Source organism: Aedes aegypti, chromosome 1 (genome assembly GCF_002204515.2).
Source record: "Aedes aegypti strain LVP_AGWG chromosome 1, AaegL5.0 Primary Assembly, whole genome shotgun sequence".
NCBI classification, from domain to species: domain Eukaryota; kingdom Metazoa; phylum Arthropoda; class Insecta; order Diptera; family Culicidae; genus Aedes; species Aedes aegypti.
The window spans coordinates 222,036,185-222,052,751 of record NC_035107.1 but is presented as its reverse complement, the minus strand read 5'-3'; the positions used below and the strand labels follow the sequence as shown (position 1 = coordinate 222,052,751).

The 16,567-nt window shown below is 37.4% G+C and overlaps 1 protein-coding gene across 1 annotated transcript; it reads right to left on the bottom strand.

Annotated features, from left to right (window-relative positions):
* Positions 1-5,238: 5,238 nt before the first annotated feature.
* LOC5576914 (upstream activation factor subunit spp27) lies at positions 5,239-16,038 on the bottom strand. Its single transcript, XM_001662961.2, has 2 exons — positions 15,866-16,038; positions 5,239-6,487 (listed from the first exon to the last, which is right to left on the bottom strand). The coding sequence occupies exons 1-2, from the start codon at positions 15,906-15,908 to the stop codon at positions 5,715-5,717; spliced, it is 816 nt and encodes a 271-aa protein (XP_001663011.1). The 5' UTR covers positions 15,909-16,038; the 3' UTR covers positions 5,239-5,714.
* Between the last annotated feature and the right edge of the window lie 529 nt (positions 16,039-16,567).

Genomic DNA, 16,567 nt, shown 5'->3' with positions numbered 1-16,567 from the left:
AATTGAGAAATATCCTGAAGAGCACTCATCAAATAAATGTTTGCCGTTGGAATTACTTTGAGCATTATTCCATGGCCGATGTTTCGCATTAAAGTCACCAATGGCAAAAAATTTTGCGAGTCAATTTTCGCAAGTCAGTTTGGAGCAAATTAACTTGATGTGCATTAGAAAGGCAAACAGGCAGCTATGAAAGTATATTTACCAAACTGTGTTTCAACAGAAACACCTAAAGTTTCCAATGACGAAAACAGTTGATGTTTTATACGCCTATGAATGATGATTGCAACTCCTCCACATGCCCCATCAAGTCGATCATTACGATAAACAAAAAAAGTTAGGATCTTTTTTAAGTTTGGATCCAGGTTTTAAATATGTTTCAGTACACGCAAATAAATTTTGTTGTATGATCTACCGAATCCATGGTCACTGAGCAGTGCAGTAAACTTGACTATGTCCATAGTAGCATCCACTACAAAGCATTGTATTTCAATCCGTGACACCCACCGAACAACAAAGTGTGGTCAAAAGTATGATGCTAAACTTCTCAAATCAAGAATGTTTCTAGTCAAAAATACTACAACTCTGGTTAAATCAACAGAACAAATTTTCTTGTGTAGTGATGTTGACTATGTTTTGGTAGAGTTAACAGATTAATGTAGTCGGTTGAAAATCGTTGGTGCAGTTCTAAATTTTGCCATGAATTCAGTAGTTTCTACAATAAAATTCATTTCAGTGTAATAACTGCTATATGCACGTTATTAACTGTAAGAAAATTAAACAGCTCGTCCTCTTTACCATTCAAAGAACGAGCATTCCAATTTAAAATATTTAAATTATTATTTGTTGGATCCATTAGAAAAACGTAATCAAATAACAATTTAATTAGTAAATTTTTCAGTTAGAAAATTAAAATCAGAGGCAGACATATCACTTGAATTGGGTACATTTGATGATTTCCTATTAGAATTTTCGTTAGACGAAGAGGCGGAGTAGATGTTACCTGTGGCGGTAGGGTTTTTCCATATGATTTGAAACAAGTAGAATGGGTAGGGGCAATGGGGCAATATGAACATACGGGGCAATATGAGCCCCCGCTTCGTCATGAAAAGCTTATAATTTTAGCAGTTTTTAATTAAGCCTATAAGACAATTATATATATAATTCTGGTAAATTTTACCAATCCATTGAGACTTGTGATCATTATGAACAGTTCGTGAGCAAAACTAGATTTGTTCGTAAACAAAATTATTGAAAAACAATACATTATTTTCAAGATGGAGAGGCGGGGCAAAACGAACCACCTAGATTTAAGCAAAACAAACGATATTTTGAACATAAAAATGCATTGCCTAAATATACCAGATTATTTTTTTACTGCATAGTCATCTCTATGCACCATTATAAGTGGAACACTTTGTTAGAAAATACGTTGACCAAGTATCGCAATATAGTACTAGTATAACATGGTCTGTTTACTATGTATTATGTATCTTTAAAAAATAAGCCGCTAGAATCAACAATTTCAAACAAAGCTAATACAATTTCCTTTCCAATAATGTACTCTTCACCACTAACTCTTCTCTACCCTTTTTAATAGAAATCATTCGATTGAATGAGGTGGCTCATAATGCCTCATATGGTTAGTGACCACGTAGAAAAACATGATTTTCCAAAAAGTTCCTGAAATAATTTGCAAGTTGATGTTAACATTAATTATCTACGTAACATGGAAGATAACATTTTATAGTACAAGTCACTTGCATTTAAACCATAATTTTTGCTGTTTTTCTATGCATTCCATGACGTTTTCCTTAGGCGGTCCATATTGCCCCGATCACCCCTACTCATAGTACGAATAGTGGAGGAGTTCAAATTACCTGCTACGATATCGGCAAAGAATTTTCCGTGGGTAGATACATTCGATATTAAAAGATTCGAAGGGCGACCCGACGGATTGAAATTAATTTGTGAATGAGCATGATTATGATCTTTCTGATGGGTATGATTCTTGATCAAGCGATCGTTAACTGAAAAATGTGCATTGTTCGATAGGCAAATTCCGGAAACGACCGTTATCGTAACGGATATTATTTTTCATCTGCCTGGCACGAGCCTCGACGACTTGCCTACGCGAAGGGCAAGCTCAAAAATTGGGACTTATGATTGCCCATGCAATTGGCGCATATGAACTAATCGATGATTGTATAATATTTTGCGGTAATCCACTTCGCGGTGTACCATTTGGCAACATGCCACTTCGCGGTCAGTACCATTTTGCGGTGTACCATTTCGCGGTATGTACCGAGATGTTTCATCTATCTTGACATTGCAATTTGAAGGATTGCCTGTGTTCAAAAGAAGGGTAAATCACCAATGAAAATGTTACTAGTAATAATGTCAACCATTTTCAGTGCAACTCGTAGGGAAAACCATACCGCGAAATGGTTTACCGCGAAATGTCGGACAACCCTAATCGATATCTTCCTTCACTGGACAGACGTCCTTGGCGTGAGAAGAACCTCCGCAAATCATGCATTTAACGTCCATGCGACAATTTTTTGTACCATGACCCCACTTTTGGTAACTACGCTGCCCATAAACGCATAATTGTCCCATGTGAATAGGAAATCCAGCAAACATGGGACTGACATGCGTTTATGGGCAGTACGGCACTGAGTGGGGTTCTGGTTATTTCCTCCAGGTTTCTGGAAATGTTCTCATGTCACATAAGTCGTTCAGTTTTGTTGTCATAAGTAAAAAATTTGTGCTTCTTCTCTTCAAGATGTTTGAAAAGAAGTTCGCGATCTTTAAGAGTTTCCGGCAAAACGCGACAGTCTCCTTACTTTGCGATTTGGAAGGAGACCTTTGTAACAAATGTCTTTGTTACATTAAGTTTAGTTATAAATTAGTTATTGATTGTTTGATCAATTTAGTAATACTTCTTTTAATTCATTTATCAATTTTAGCGTGTTATGTAGCCGCTTTGTAGAAGGCAACATTATTTGTGATGTATTAAGCCAACTGTTGTCAAGTAGCCTCACTACGGGTTTAGTACCAAAACGATAAATGTCTGAGATAGGTGGGTTGCCTACTCACAGGCGAAAACATGCTCGACTCAATATGGAATAAGCTTAGGAGTGCTAGACTTTTGCCATTCAGCCCGAAACCGGAAACCCTTTTCCTAGCCAATCCAAATTCATCTAAAAATTGAAAAGAAAAACCGGAAACCATCTTTGGACCAATCAGAAAACAGGGCGGTATACAATATACAGTTGTGGGCAGATCTCATTTTGGTGGAAACCGTGGTGAAGAAAAGTTGTTAATTCTAAACCTAAAAGCTATTACAAAAGTGATTGATTCAAAACCTAAAGTTGATATTAGCCTGAAATACGGTGAATTATTGTACTAGTCTAGTTTGTTTTCGGAAGTGGTTTTAACGTTAAAAAGAGTGTGAAGCAAAATCGGTCGTACTTAAAGGAGGCTAAACCCATTCAACGTGGGTGTTTGTCTGGAGCCCATTGTACGTGCCCGTTCCACGCTCGGTCGTCGCTAGGGGGGCAAGCAGCCGTCCACCACCCTCCGAGACGCCAATATACCCGAAGAATCTGCTGTGCGGCCTCTCTAGAATACGACGATTCTCGAACCTCTCCGAAGAACAACAAGTGCGTCGACGCCACGTGAAGCCAACCGTCGTTGGAACCCAAGCCAGCTGGCCAGCAAGTAAGCCCGTTCTTGTGCACTCTTTGACTCGAGCTCTGAAAAGAATTTTTGAAAAATTGTACATAAATGTAAATAAATTAGTAGATAGCTATCTTAGTTACTAGTTTTGCTCTTACACTCTTTCGTTGAAAATTAAATACTTTAACTTGAATTTGTGCTTACTTTTTTTTTATTAATTACTTTGGGAAACGTTTTAGAATTAAGTTTTGAATTTGATCTCTCATTGATTTTTTAGAATTATTTCTTTCGTAGTAACTCCTTTAGGTCTAAGTAATTAACCATCCGCCTCCATCAGTGCTCGAATGGTGTGATATGGGTTCGAGTAGTTTATTCGATAGTTCGGTTTTTCATTTGGTAGTTTTCTGATTGGTTTTTATGGTTGAATTTTGGTATTGAATTGGAAGTGAGTTTACGGTGATTGGGAATAACTACCTGCCCTCAAAAAAGAGTCTTGGCCGGACATTAACAGTACTAGTGATCCTTCAGTTGAAGGTGGCGCTTAAATCACTAGCGATAGGTAACCAAACACGTGGCTTACGACTATTTTCGATCGATAAGTCGACTCATAGGTTACACCTTGATTCCCCTAATGGAGTTCAAGATCTCCTGCCTAAATCCCCCAAATTCGGAACAACTGACCACGACAGGCGTCACTCTTAGCTTCCTCACTTGAATCAAAGAGCCTGGGCTAGATTATTATTATTATTTATCTTTATTAGAGCGCAGTTTGTTATGATAACTTGACGACAAAAGGTTAATCGTTGTAGCTATGATCGCAGGATAAAGAACAACCGCGATGCATCATTTATTTTGTCATGATCACTAGATTTCCGTCCTTGTTAGAGTGGCTTTTCGCCCTTAGCGAGTTCGCCACTTGATAATATAATGGGCTAGAGACTGTTTCGATTTGGTGTTCGGAAAATTGGTCTAGAGCATCGAACTGATTGCTCATTTCGATGCAATTATCAACATTATTCATTTCACCCTTGGAAGAAAGATCGCATTCCGGAAAAACGTCCTTTCTTCCATTCTTGCCACGTTTTGTGACAGCAAAACCCACTTTTTTGGAAGGAAGTTGTGAATTCAGAGATTCGCCCTTCCTTTTGTTTGTAGTTGCAATCATGTTTAGTGAATAAACGAAAGAAGACGTGACCTCCTAAGAGGTTTTTTTTTCCCCAAGACGGTGTCCAAGAAGGATTACCACCATTAACTTTCGCCAACGGGTCCAACGAAACATCGAAGGCACGGGTCCAAACAAGGATCGTAAAGGGATCAATATTAGAAAAAATAATACTGAAAAGTACTGCTTTATTGCTTTAGGTAGTTTTAAACTTCCAAGAGCAGAGAGAATTCGTGTACGCACAACACTATTCGTGTACGATTAATTCAATCATTCTTGAAACACTCCCATTCACATGACTTGCCTTTATGGACCGGTAGGTCTAATCCAGACAACTAAAAAAAAACGAAAGAGGTATTTTCACAATATTGCTATCACTAAGTGAAAGTCAAAGCAGCTTCCGGTTTGTTCATACTTTATTTTTGTTACTCAGAGAAATTCGCGATTACCACGGTTTCCCATTACACAGTTAAACGAAATAGTTGCGTCGTTATATGGTCGTTCAAACTTCCACACTTAAAATTAACACTCTAATTTATCATCTATCGATTTTCTGCCATCTTGCTTACTTATCCGTTTTCTTTTTTTGTTTATTAATCGTCTGATATTGGTTATTGAAAATGTTAAAAATATACTTTGAATTAGGATATATCTTCTATACCCAGGTTCGTAGGATTCTGCCCTGCTTAGGATCAATTGATCCTAACGAACGGCATATCTTGTCATCAGCTTACACGTCCTTCGCTTAAAACCTACAGAGTAAGGAGGATTTCCATCCCGTGTGAATTTTTGCACAGTTATTAGGTTGATTTGGAAGAAGTCCCCCAATTTTACAATTACGCGAAGCAGGAAAGGATCATGTAGATTTCCCATCCTAATCTAGGAAATGCGGTTTCAAATACTTGAGCATACCGAATGTGCGGAACCGTTTGACGCCGATGACTTTCTGCAGCTCGGAGTCGCAGATGGCGTACTGCTTGTTCTTCGGGTCATACAGATTGCGCTCCTTGATGATGGTCCAAACCTTCTTGACCACTTCGTGCCTCGGCAGAGCATCAGCTCCGCAAATAGCTGCCAATTCCGGCGATAGGTTGTAGGGACGAGTGAAGCCCGTTCCCTTGCCCTTCTTGGCTCCGGGGGCCTTCTTGGCCTTGGCCGGCTTCGATCGCTTCCAGTCTTCGTCCGAATCGGAATCCGAACCCTTCTTCTTGCGACCAGCCTTCTTGGCTCCGGCTTTGGGACCCTTGTTCGGCTTGTAGTCATCGTCCGATCCGCCATCGGATCCTTCGGATTCTTCCTCGCTGTCCGATCCGCGCTTCTTCTTTTTGGCCGGGCCTCGCTTGGCCGGAGCACCCCGCTTGCCCTTCTTCTTCTTATCGTCTTCGGAATCTTCCTCATCCTCTTCCTCCTCCTCGTCTTCGCTTTCCTGCTTCTTCTTCTTCGATTGCTTCTTTTTGGGGGCTTCCTCTTCCTCCTCCTCGTCCTCTTCCTCTTCCTCACCGGATTCGTCCTGTGCGTTAACGTACTCCATGACGAGGTCGTCCACTTCCTTCTTGCGGGCGGACAGATCACACTTCAGGTTGGCCTCCAGCTGGAGACGAACCTTTTTGGCGGCTGTTTCCTCCAGGTTGGCATCCTTCAGGATGGCTGGAATGGTAAGGAAGGTAGGACTGCTATAGACATTCAAAATTAAATATAAAAAATTAAAATAGGGGGTAAAATAGGGAGCATTTCATTTGGCCTAAGATCATTTGGTTCAATGGACATTTGGCATAACTAGAATTATATCCCTTATTTCAAAAAATACCTTTTATCGATGAAAAATTGTGAGCATTAGCATGAGCATTCATGACCGTACAATTTGTAGTTGCTACTCCGTGATTGACAAGAATCATCGAAATTGTACAGGGAATCAACAGATGTAGCTTGGGAGTAGCATACCATCTTCAATGTACATTTTCGAGCACTATGAAATTAGTAATGTCACTAACGGTGCCGGCCACGTCCTTACGGTCATCGGGGAAGGGAAGGAATGTTAGTGTGACATCCATTGTTACTAAAGACCGAGTATACCTCTGCATCTTCATGGTTGCCACGGGAAGGAGTTTTGTTAGTGGGAGGGTTTCAAAGCTACATGATCAGGATTCACCTTGATAAGTGATGCGATTCATGTAACCTCTGTTTAAAAAGTTATCTATCAATGCGTCAACATCTTAACTATTTAACTATTCAAAGGTTTGAATCTCGAAATTTTATAAAACATGAATAAGCGCTTATGTCAACGCTTAAAGTGACGAACTATTCATAGTTTGATCAACAAATTCATAAAAAAAATACATGTTATGATACAAATGTGTTATTACAAGCATGAAACGAGCTCACCAATTGGTAATCCATCATCGACTGAACAGTTACAATCGCAGCGTCAACACGTATAAGCAGGAATATAAAATAACTCCGATGGCGCGCGAATGAAGTGCTAACTGAAAAAAAAACACTCCGAGCGCGCGAAAAATGAATCAGACTTCTTTGGTCTTCGCAAAGCACTGGGCAAGCGAACAAAGCCAGCCAAAAAACACTCCGAGCGCGCGAAAATGAATCGGACTGCTTGGGTCTTCGCAAAGCACTCACCTTTTATCGATGAAAAATTGTTATGAAAAATGACCTTTTTGTCAAATGGCGTTGGGTCAGATGACCTTACGCCAAATGACTTAATGTAAAATGACGCAGACTGGTAAAATTTGACACAACTGTTATCTGTATAATACGAGCATATCTGGTGGTCATATCTGGGTATCAGAAGGCCGGCTCAGGCCTTCCTTCGTCGAGTGGTTAGAGTCCGCGGCAACAAAGCAAAACTATGCTGAAGGTGTCTGGGTTCGATTCCCGGTCGATCCAGGATCTTTTTGTAATGGAAATTTCCTTGACTTCCCTGGCATAGAGTATCATCGTACCTGTCACACGATATACGAATACGAAAATGCCAACAGTGAGGACGTAATGCCAAGAAGAAGAAGGCCGGCTCCAGAGGCACGTTCCCCGCCATTTGGGAGATTTGTGTAAAAAAGAACCAAAGTGGTCATACTGTTTTGCATCGACTTGTCGGACGTTTCGAAAGCCGGACACCTTGATATTATTAATGATTTATATAATGTGATAACTAGAAGCCCCAGGATCAAATATCAGTATTACCTTAAATGTCAAAGGGACGAATGACCTTCGGGTTAAAGTCCCTCTCAAACAACAACTTAAATTTCAATCAGCCATATTTCAGCAACGGCCCAACCTATTTTCAAAATTCTTTCACGTATCTCATGTCCATATTCCATATTTTAGTACTTTGAAAAAATGTTCCTAAGCTGCCCATATTCGCATAACAGTCCCATGTCGACTTATGGCCGATTTGCGTTTTTTGCATAAATCAACTCAAAATCGTCCTAAAAATAAGCTATCAACTGTTCAAAAACGTCTCGTAAAATGGACTGTTCGCACTTCCGCACTTAACAGCTACTGCGATAATTTAGTGGAGGAAGAATTATGCAATATACCAAGCTGAAAAATTGGCTATGTTCCAAGAGGAACGTTTATGTAGAAACTAATACTTTTTTTTACTAACGAGGCTTTTTGCCCTCAGCTGGTTTATCTAGACAAAAAATAAAAGAAGGATCGAAGAAATTTGAACGGCTGAAAACGAAAAAAACAACATAAATTTAGGATTAATTCTCTAATCAAATTTAAGAAAAATAAAATCAGCTTCGACATGAGGTAACGAAAATAAAAACGAATTATATTACAGTCGACTCTCACATCTCGATATCGAAGGAACCATCGAGATAGGAGAGATCGAGACATAGAACAAATCTCGATTACTTTTTCAAATCGACGTAAGTAACTTTCATACGGTTTTGAGAAAGTTAATTAGGAAAAGTCACAACCTCTCTTCTAAAAAAAACTGTTTTAAAATGAATCCCTTTTTTTACATTTTTTTTTACCGTGTACATCGCTTAAATTTTACATGCAATCAGCTCGCACTAGGTAGTTCCTATCATTTCCCACAAAAATTGTATGATAAAATGATAAACCGTTTCAATCAGTTCTTTACGACGTTTTTGTACCAGTGTAAAATCGACTCAAGTAGTGTTCTGTTTTTATTCGTGGTTAAGTCATTTTGTCTTCCATACAACGGAGCGGCGAAAGTAGCGGTTAGGTTGTGAAAGTGAAGAATCTTACTTTCGTCGTTTTGTAAATCCGTAAATTAAACGTTCTAAAAGTGAAAAATCGAGTTGGTTTAGAGCGGAACTTGTAGAATTACGTCTGCGAAACACGTAGGATTGATCAAGTAAGTTTGTTAACTTTTCTGACTTGAGTCTGTTTGAATGAGTCTTCGAGAATTGTTTAATAACAGGGTGTCCACCCAATTTCGATTTTGAAATTCCCGCTTTTTTCCCGGTATATTTTGCAAAATTTTCCCGTTTTTTATTCATTTTTTCCAGCGACTTTAATTGACTTTTCCTAAATTGTTTTTATGAAAAGCACTGCAACATTTTTTTAAATTAGTTTAAATTTTTTTAATTGTTTTTCCATAGTAATTTGACTTAGATTGTTCTAATCTATAAAGAATGTTATTCTGAAAACTATGGCATATTATAGTATTCATCTGAATCGATTTGCCTCGCGTTCGTCAGAAATCAATGGAGCTCTGGAGCTCTATATCATAGGAAAGAGATTGTTAATTGTGCTAAAAAAAACAGATCCTACACGACATGAAATTGAATTGAATTTAATTTGAATGCTATAACCATATTTATCTACAATATAACATTTAAAACAAGCTTCGAATTTTTATGTTCAAGTTTCAAGATCTAGAGAACCTGAAAACCGTTCGCTTTGAAAATTTGACGGATTGATTGCATTATGGTGAGCATAAAACGATCAAAATTTCAGCTCAGAGCTCTGTTCGGTTCTCTAGACTCGTTCTCTTAAAATTTCAAGGTTTGGCTTTGGTTTATAATCATCTTAAGTGCATCTTAGTGCTGAATTTTAGATAATTTGGCCGACAAAAGCCCCAGGTGCCTAAGTAAATCATCAAGATGCCCAAGTAGTTCTTTACCGTCATTGAAATTGTTTTAATTCTTAATCCTTTGAATTTTCTTCATAAAAATAAAGAGTTCTCTAAAGCAAATGAGTTCAAGGTATGGATGAAACAAGGCCACACATATAGAAGCACTTACTTAGGGCTCACTCAAGTTGTGGTATTCAGCAATTACAGAAGAGTGCTAAACCAATCTGCAATAAGTAATTAAACTTCGATTCAAAAAGTCGATTACAAAAATTTAGAGAAAAGTTGAAAAAACATTAGCCCTGACAAAGCAAGACCAAAAATTAAAAAAAAAATTGAAACATTGCTAAGAAAAGAGTGAAATTTTTTTTAACAAATATGTAGAAATTAAATCATTAATGTTTGAAAGATATTTGTTCAAAATTACGGATGCCTCATGGCAATATCATTAAACATAACTACTTTCTATAACTTATTTTGGAGGTTGGTTTGTAGATTACAGCTTGAAGATGAATGAACAAAACGATTTTCCCGGTGATCTTCTCAAATTCCCGGTTTTTCCAGTCTTTTTCCCGGTGGATCCAAATTCCTGTCTTTTTCCCGCTTTTCCCGGTTCGGTGGCCACCCTGTAATAAACACTAGATTGAAAATCACTCCGTTACCAGAATAATTTCGTCTACGCAAATTGTTTTGAATCCCTAAAATCTAGTCTAGTAACCTTTGATAATGGGCATATCGATATACGAAGAGAAAATCGGGAACGAAAATCACATCGAGATATGGAGAGTGAAAATGTATGCGGAATGAAGGGACCGCAAAAATCATCGACATAGGGAGAGATATCGAGATACAAGTCGGACTCGATTATACGGAGTAGGGTTTCGTTCTACTCCGTTGCAAGCGCTATTATCCGTCGTATCAAACTTAAAATGGTCCACTACGGCGGATATTCCAACTTACCTGCAACATAGATTCATTTTTCAAGTGTAATTTTGTGAAAACTGTTATGGTTTGTACACTTGTAGATCAAAAATGCAATAAAACTACTGTATTTCGTTAAATAACTTCAGTTCAATTATCCACTTTGCACTTTTTCACCGAAATCGCATGGACGAACACGATTTGAGAGAAATGCTTAACGATCGACACCAGTCATACCACTTTATGATAAGGTACCCCGGGGCAAGTGAGAATACGGGGTAAGTGGGACCTTCCATCATAGCTCGTTTAGGAAAAGTTTTTCAATGGGGCATTCTTCTAGAAAGTTGAAGATACAATGATAAGGAATGTATTTAGTACAAACAATATTGTTATTTTTATTACCATGTGCTCCTTGTATCAGTTGTCAGCTTAGCGCCATTTTCAACTTGCATGATGAATTGTGACACGTTTCAGGTTCTGCATTGGCTCGCAAAAATAATTGTGTCATAAATCGAATTACCAAGTAAGTTACAACATTAAGTATTATAACAAGCTGCTTACGATCAACAGGTATTTTGTTTTCATTTCATATGAAAATTTCTATGGTCTAATTTACTTCAAAATATCTTAATACCCGGGGTAAGTGGGACCTATCAAAACAAGCACCAGAATAAAAACTTTTTCTACACGTTTCAAACATTTTATTAGAAAGTAGCATTAAAACATTCAAATGATTGATTTTCATCCAAAAATAATCAATCTTAATTACGTTATTGCTGAAAAGGGAGAAAAAATGACAAATTTTTCTGAATATTTTTTTTATTTTTATTTTTGAAACAAGAATTCGAAATTGAGCGACGATAGAAAAAAAATTTAAATACATCATGGGAACGATTACTTTTCTATTTTTATTGAACTTTATTTGCTTTTTCTACCAAATACAATAGTTGCGGAAAACAATCCCATTCCATTCCATCTATGATTAAGTGGTTTTCCGTCATGCATAACAATAATAACAGAACATATTCAAAAACTCGTCAACTATTAAACGTTTACTTGCTGCATTTTGATTGATAACTTATAAATGATATATTTTGAACATGTTTTATACCTCTTTACGCTTTTTGTGAGAAATTTTCAGTTAAAATTAAATGCGATGTGACATATTATTAAAAGTAGGGTCTCTTCCTAAAACGTTATGTATTTTATGGTTGATGCCTTCTGTACATCAAATATGTACTCAAAATAAAATATCTATGATTTATCAATCCTATTATTGCAACGATTGACTAACTGATGTGGTTTTACGCACAAAACTGGATGTGTCCCACTTGCCCCGTTTAGCGAGGCAACTGCGTCTAATGGCTCATTGTACATCTTTCTTCTAAGGTTTTCACAATTTCGAAATTATTCGACCGAATTCATGCACACACCAGCAAACATGGTGCTAAAATGTGAACGTGTTGTTGAATTTGCAAAATATTGACATTTGAAAATTATTCTGAACAATTTGTTTGAACTATCGTTTTTTTATGTCCCACTTGCCCCGGGGAACCTTACAAGTTTTTTTCTGCCCTCCTATATGACTTACTTCGCCAGGCACTTATTTTCACTATGGAAAACCTTCGTACTTCTTCACTGAAAGATTTCATTCCAATCACACCGTAATAAATCAACGTAGGTGGCGAATTCAGGAACCGAAATTAAAATCGTGGCGAATACTGGTGCAAGTGGTCCAGTATTCGCCACCACCATTTTAAATACAAAAAACAAAGTTTCTGATTAGTTTTTATATTTTCCCTGCTGAGCATGGATTGAAAGCTTTCGTTTGATGTATTGACAGTAACCAAAGGTCTTTTGATTTATAAGGGACGAATGGCCTTCGGGTTAAAGTCCCTCTAAAACAACAACAACAACAACAACTTTATCACAGTGAGCCGTAAGTTGTTAGACGAATCTGGAAACTGATTGCGACAGAATTGAAAACGATACGACGGATTGAGAATACGCCAAGATGCATTTTCTTTACATTATTTCCAAAAAGAGATCAAGATTTATCAAAATCTTATTGTACAATGCTAAAGCCGTTTTGAGAAAGAATTGTTTGGCATCGGTTTGTATCAGCATCAGTCACTGCAATACTGGGAAAATTGCAGTTCTCACTGACCAATGCTTAATACGATGGATACTAGCACATCACCCTATCGATTTTTTTCCACTCCAAATGAGCCTCTGCACGTGCTATAAATTCTTTTGTTCTCTTGACTTTTACTGTGCGCCGTGTGTTGGTGCTGTCTCGCTCTCTCTCACGGGCAACTTGAAAACAGGGCGCACAGTAAAAGTCAAACGTTTTATAGCATGCATAGGCTCATAATCGAATCATTAAAAGAAAAATTAAAATCTGCTATAAAAGAGCATAAATATTTTCGTTTATCGTTGTTTTATTTACATGATGCAGTGGAGTAACCAAAAATTATTTCTAGAAGCATTTAGGGGTCTTGAGAAGAAAAGTTTTGACCAACATACACAAAAAACCCTTTTTCAAACACTCTTTCCCTACCTACGTTCAAAACAGATAAACCATTCATATTGTATATCTTTGTATATGGATCATTAAAATAACCTAAACGGCCGCTATGGAAAGACATAGATAGCGCCACCGTAGCCTTGTGTGTTTGACAGAACAGTAATGCTGTCACAATGTTAAATCTCATATACTAAATTATCTCAAATTTATGCATAAAAACTGAAAAAACATATCCCGGAATCCGGATAATCGAGTCCGATCTGTATAGAACAACGAGATGTGAAGAGTCGACTGTATATCCAGGTGTTACTGAATAAAATGATGAGCAAATTTTAAGCACAGACAAACAGACGTCACACTCTCATCATTGTCCATCGACCACCTTTTGAACGTTCGATTCAAAAATATGGTAGGTGGCCAATCCGCCACCCGCAGCGCTCGCATCGTTTTTGTTCGCGTTTGACGTTTACACACTACCGCCATCTGTTGGCCTGTCGGCCAAACAAACTAATTTTAGAATTGGGCGTACATGCTCTCGTGACTATGATTTTGATCAAGATTTGTTCACGTCTGTTTGTCTGTGTTTTAAGCTTTGAGAATTTATTCAAATGATTTTCCCGGTAGTCATCTGGGACTGGGATTCCCAATTTTTCCCGATTGATTCAAATTCCCGTTTCCATGACCATCCTGACGAATGCAAAACCAGTAGAAGCATTATAAACTAAGTATGCTAATGTAGGGTTACCATATTTGTTCTCACCGGAAAGAGTACATTTTTTCAACTCTGTAAAAGAGTACTAAAGAGTACGCTTAGCCTAAAATCTTAAAATGTTTAAAATGCACTTTTTACTAACGTGTTACTTAATTTTTCTGTTTCGATGAAAGTTGGTTTTTTGTCATTTCTCGCATTAATTTTATTGACGAAAAAAATTTATTTTCAAAAAAAAATTGGGAATATTCACTAATTACGCCTTTTTACCTAACTGAAGCAAACAGTTTTTATATTCACATTCACAGCCAAACACATTCACAGTTGAGTTCCTCTTATCTTTTTATTATGGATTTCACGAAATTCAATCTTATTTTCATTCTATAATCCTATAATATGCTTGCTTACTATACTGGGCATTGATTCTGAGTAAATCGATTTTACAGTCAATTTTTTATAGTTTAACGAAATTTTTCAGATCTCCTGTTTTCATGGGAATTATTTGACATGTTCGGCAATCGTCAGTAATAACTAGAAAAGAGTAGTGATCATTTATATGAGAGATAAGCGGAAGTAAAATGGAATAATTTGGCAACTGATCTGCAGTGCTGAGTTTGCTCGGCGTCGAGAATAACATTGTAATACGGACATGGCTTCCTCATTGCTAAAAATTGTATTTTATTTCGTTATAGATCTTTGAGCTACATTTCCAAACTAATAAATAGCAAAATAAATCAACAACTAAATATCTCATTGACAAACATTCAATAAAGAGAAATACTTCATACTTTTTGCTCTGTGCAAAACAACTTTCACCGAAATAATTTCAAGCGGATTAAATTACTCCTCAAGAAAAGTTCAAAACAAATATAACGCATGTTCATTTGGCTCACGTTTTGACAGCTCCCGCAGCTCGATTGACTCGCACTTTGACAGAAATGTCAGCTTTCACGTATCTCTCTTATAAAGGATCACTAGAAAAGAGTACATTCGAGCCCATTAAGCAAAAAGAATAGTACACAAATTTCAAAGGCCAAAAAGAGTACATGTACTCTAAAAAGAGTACGTCTGGTAACCTTATGCTAATGTCGCTGCTGTTCGTGTGACCAACATCTAGTTTGCTGCGATGTGACAGCTATCAATGTTTCTATTGCAAATGTTGGAGAAAAATCAGTGGGAAAGCAATACCTACAGTCAACTCTCCATAATTCGATATCGAGCTACAGAACCATAGTAAAGCTTGGTTTTCATAGATACCTCGATGGTCTCTCCAAACGTAATTTTTATGTTTTATATCTCGATTCATTGAATATCGAGTTATGGAGAATTTACTGTACCAAAAATTCGATTAATGTATAAATTTTTTTACATTTACAGGAGAAAACTTGAAAGGGGAGCCCAATCATTTCAGATTTCAAAGAAAGGCTATGCATGTATGTAGATAGGTAAAAATTCTCCATTTTTGATCTCTAACAATCGACCGGCATCCATTCGACCCCGACATTACCATGGAGATTCCAGCTATCTATTTCTGGAGGGTGGCTTGGATCATCCACAGGAAAATAAACCAAAATCACAAGAATTATTCTTAGGCAAAATTGTAATTTTACATTTTGAAACCAATTTTCCAGCAGTAATTTTTCCCAATCTCCTACACACAAACACATCCCAAACGAATGCGCTTTTACAGCGGCATCAACCCCAAAAAGAATCTCCATTTTTCATGGGCCACACCAAACCACCACATTTTGTCGATTTCACCGCGAAACCATAATCGATTTATTAGAATTAATAGGCAGAATTACTTACCGGCAATTTCCTTGCGTAGTTCGTCCTTGCTTGGTTCTGACATTTTTTTTCGGTCTATCCGGTGACTACTTTTCCGAGGGGAGATAAATTTGCACAGTGAAGAACCGTTCCTGTTCCTCGGCTAGACTTGTGTGAGGAGAGAACCGCACTTTCTTTATGTTGATTTCGCGATGCAAAGTTTGGGTTAGGTTCAGGGTTGCCATTATGCCAGATTAATCTGGCACTGCAAGACTTTAAATCGAGGAAAAGACAAAAAGACAAACTACTCGTTTTGCAAGACTTTTTCAAATTTACAGACCGACGGGTAGCCATACTTACTTCAATTACGCAGATTTAGAATTTTTCTTGTGATTGGTAAATTCGCTTTTTAGAATAATAGTTTGTGAGAGCCTATAGTGTAGAAGTGAAGGAAATCGGTGCAATTCGTGATCAAACGTCAACATCCCACCGCAAAATCGCTAGTGTTTGGAGGTGATTTTAACCTCCAAATTGCCAAATAACCTCCAAAACATCACCTCCAAGTTAGTTCTAATAACCTCCGTTATATGAAATATGGTGGCGCGTCGATCGTCGCAAGTTTATCGTTAAACAGTCAATCGTTTTTGAGTATTGAGTATTCATGGGTTTGGTTCCACCCTGACCGTAAAGAGATCTTGAAACCTTCGAAAAACATCATTTTGTAATTTATAGTTTTCTCGAAGA

What these genes read in the sequence shown, in the direction of transcription:
- LOC5576914 (XM_001662961.2), bottom strand. Translation starts at nt 15,908, where the DNA reads ATGTCAGAACCAAGCAAGGACGAACTACGCAAGGAAATTGCCG. An exon ending in ACTACGCAAGGAAATTGCCG is followed by an intron (nt 6,488 to 15,865) that starts GTAAGTAATTCT and finishes TTACCATTCCAG; the next exon opens with CCATCCTGAAGGATGCCAAC.